General features: G+C 37.9%; 1 protein-coding gene across 1 annotated transcript; it reads right to left on the bottom strand.

The window, feature by feature from the left end:
- Positions 1 to 16: 16 nt before the first annotated feature.
- On the bottom strand, positions 17 to 2,879 carry LOC111654477 (delphilin-like; the record flags this gene model as incomplete). Its single annotated transcript, XM_023405555.2, has 6 exons — positions 17 to 721; positions 1,466 to 1,630; positions 1,726 to 1,847; positions 2,021 to 2,150; positions 2,261 to 2,347; positions 2,724 to 2,879. Coding segments are annotated over 6 exons (741 nt in total), but the record flags the coding sequence as incomplete, so codon positions are not given.
- Between the last annotated feature and the right edge of the window lie 135 nt (positions 2,880 to 3,014).

Raw genomic sequence — 3,014 nt, 5'->3', positions numbered from 1 at the left:
TACATTCAGAGTGGTGGGCCGCTTACAAAAATACAGAACATGTAAACTAACAGGAAAACTGCTTTTGTGGTTTCCTCCAAACCACCGACTGCACGTGGGTATATTTTAAATTAACATCTATTTCAGGATAAAATGTTTTTGTAAATCTACATCTTATTCAAGGACATTATCACAAAGATTTTACTGTAGAATTGTTATACCGCACTTACAGGTGACCTAAACTTAAAGAAAGAAAACTTAAACTCTAGGATGTTACCGAGTAACTATCTTTTAAACAGTAGAGATATCTTGACGGCCAAACAAGATTGTGTTCTATGTAGAAGTCTCAGCCATTAAAGCTTCGACAAAACTTAGATTTATTTTGAAAAGGACCCATACACTACACCACTGGTAGAATGCAAAATGATCCATCTTTGATGCAAAAGACATTCTGTCTCCCTTGATGTAACCAAAAACACACACACATACACAACACTTAAAAATAGCTTTTTTGCTCAGAAATGTGCACTGTAAGGTGTGTGTGTTTGCATTTGTCCCATGTATGTACAGAATATGTATACACTAAATATGTGAACACTTGTGTGTATGTGTATATGTATACTGTGTTAACTGTAGGCATGTCCATATATATGTGTGTGTGTTACCAGGCCAGTGGGGAAGCCATTCGTGGACTCCTGGGGCTCTTCAGGTTTTCTGCAGCCTGATGATCACCGAGAGCTCTCTGTGATGAAGAACCAACAGGGTTTGTAAAACAGCATAAACTGTATTATTATTATGGGTCTTTAATAGCTTTTGTGGAATATATTGTTATCTTATAGTTTTTTTGTAGTGTGTTTAATATTTTGGGTATTTATGTCTTTCAATCAGTGCTTGGTAATAAGGATTTCAGTGCTAAAATTTCCATATTTATGAATTCATAGAAACATAACCATGAAAAATTCAAATTACTAAAGCTTATGACCATGACATTAAAATAATTGGATAAGAATTACAACAGATTCTCAATGAAAATATTTGTGAACTTTGATTTTCAGCCCATTAAAGCTGCAAAAAAAAAAAAAAAAATTCTATGCAAAAAAAAAGGTCAAATAACTTCTTTTAATTCTCCTTTATCTATTCAGATCTGACTTTCTGACAAAAATATTCAAACAACCCACTGCTGTATACTGACTGTCCACATACTGATCCAATTACTGTGAATTGTTGCTCATTACTAAAAGCACTGGATACACTGCACAGGCCTTTCTGAAAACAAAACATTGGCAGAGAAGAAAAGTGTTTATCTGCAACCATTTAAATTGTGTGTCACAGGCTGTTTTAAAGAAACATTTGTTATTCCAGTTCAGTGAAGGCTGAGAAGGAACTAAAGAGGAAAGCATGCATATTATTTTGACTGTAATACTGTGCAGGTGACGACAGGAATTATTTGAATGAATGCATGAATGCATGAATCTTTCTTGCTCACCTCAAACTTGCTCATGAACTCAGCAAAGATACCAAAGAAGGCCTCTGTGTTGGTGGCTTTGCTGTCTTCTCCAAAGTAAGAGGCAGTTTTGCTGAATTCTTCCATCGCTCTCTGTTGCAGGGACTCCAGAGACTGGAGTGCTGGGTGGCTGTTTTCCAAAAAGTTCTACACACACTGGAGTCAAGGGTCACAAACATCTCATTACTTCTTCTACTACATTATTTTTCTTCTTTCTTTATCTTTCTTTTTGTGAAGGATACACTCATGACAACAGCAAAACGGTCCTCAGCAGTCGCAGGCATCTTCTGACAGGCTGAGCGAATGTCCTGGATGGTTGTATGAAGGTCGTTCAGATCTGACGTGATAGTCCTCTGGTTTACTGCTGACCAGTGCGTGCACAAAACAGGAAAATAGAAAGAGAGGGACAGTACACTTCAAATCAGTGACTAACATGAAAAAACATGACAACAAAAAATAAATCCTGAGTAAGAGATCAGTCTGTTCTTAACTTCTCACACTGTGGAACAGGCATTGAAGGAAAATGTATCAATCTACCTTTGGCTGCAAGAGGAACCATGGTTAGATCTTTGGAAAAATCCAACACATCAGGAAAGTGTTGACATAACGACTTGACCAGGATGTGCAGAAATGTCGACTTCCCGTCCACTGTTTTAGTTGTGCTCAACTGCAGAGGACAAAATGAATCTATTAACTGCACAAGTGTGGTATGATGAAAATAAAAAGAAAGATTAAAAACAGGCAATTTTCTATAGTATCCATATGTGTATGACGTACCTCTGTTAGGAAGTTGATCTTGAAGCCTGTCGTCTTGTTGGTTTTAGGCTGGCTGTTATTCAAGTAGTTTCCCATCGCCAGCACAAACTGAAGAAAGACAGAATAGAATACAGCAAGCATTTAATTGATTACAAATTTGCGACACTTGTCTGAGCTCTCATTGGCAGGCATAGTTTTTTTTTTTTTTTTTTCTTCTAGTCGTTTTATTCGTATATAGTCTAGTTCCAGTTCAAGCTCCAGGAAAAAAACAAACAAACGTAGGTTAGTGAACAAGTTTTACTGTTCCTTATATCTGATAACAAAAACCATCTCCCACAGTGCAGGTGTTTTTTGGGTTTTTTTTTTTGCTGTGTCTTATCAGAATCACACAGCATTTTTACACCATCAGCAAAACACCAGGGTTTTGTAAACTATAAACGACAGCTCTTACTTTTTGAATGACCTTTTCTGAACAGTCCGTTACCTCTAGTATCTTGGCTAGCTTCTTGCTGGTCTTCAGCTCCATGGAGGCCTTGTAGATACAGTCGTATGCTCCCCGCAACTCCTCTGTCTTCTCCTGTAGAGAGCACTTGAAGAGGAGGCTCTGGAGGCGCGTCTTGTACTCTGGCACTGATAACATCTGATGGAGAACACACACAACGAGAGAGTAAGCGAGTGATGATAAACATTGGCAATGACACAGGCTAAGGTTACCGACGCACGGTCTTGTGTAAATATGCAAATCAACAAAAACCAACCCACCCACCCATCCACT

Source organism: Seriola lalandi, unplaced genomic scaffold, assembly GCF_002814215.2.
Source record: "Seriola lalandi dorsalis isolate HSWRI2012SDOR001 ecotype SW California unplaced genomic scaffold, Sedor1 jcf7180001958078, whole genome shotgun sequence".
In the NCBI taxonomy this organism is placed as follows: domain Eukaryota; kingdom Metazoa; phylum Chordata; class Actinopteri; order Carangiformes; family Carangidae; genus Seriola; species Seriola lalandi.
This window is presented reverse-complemented; position numbering and strand designations above follow the sequence as displayed.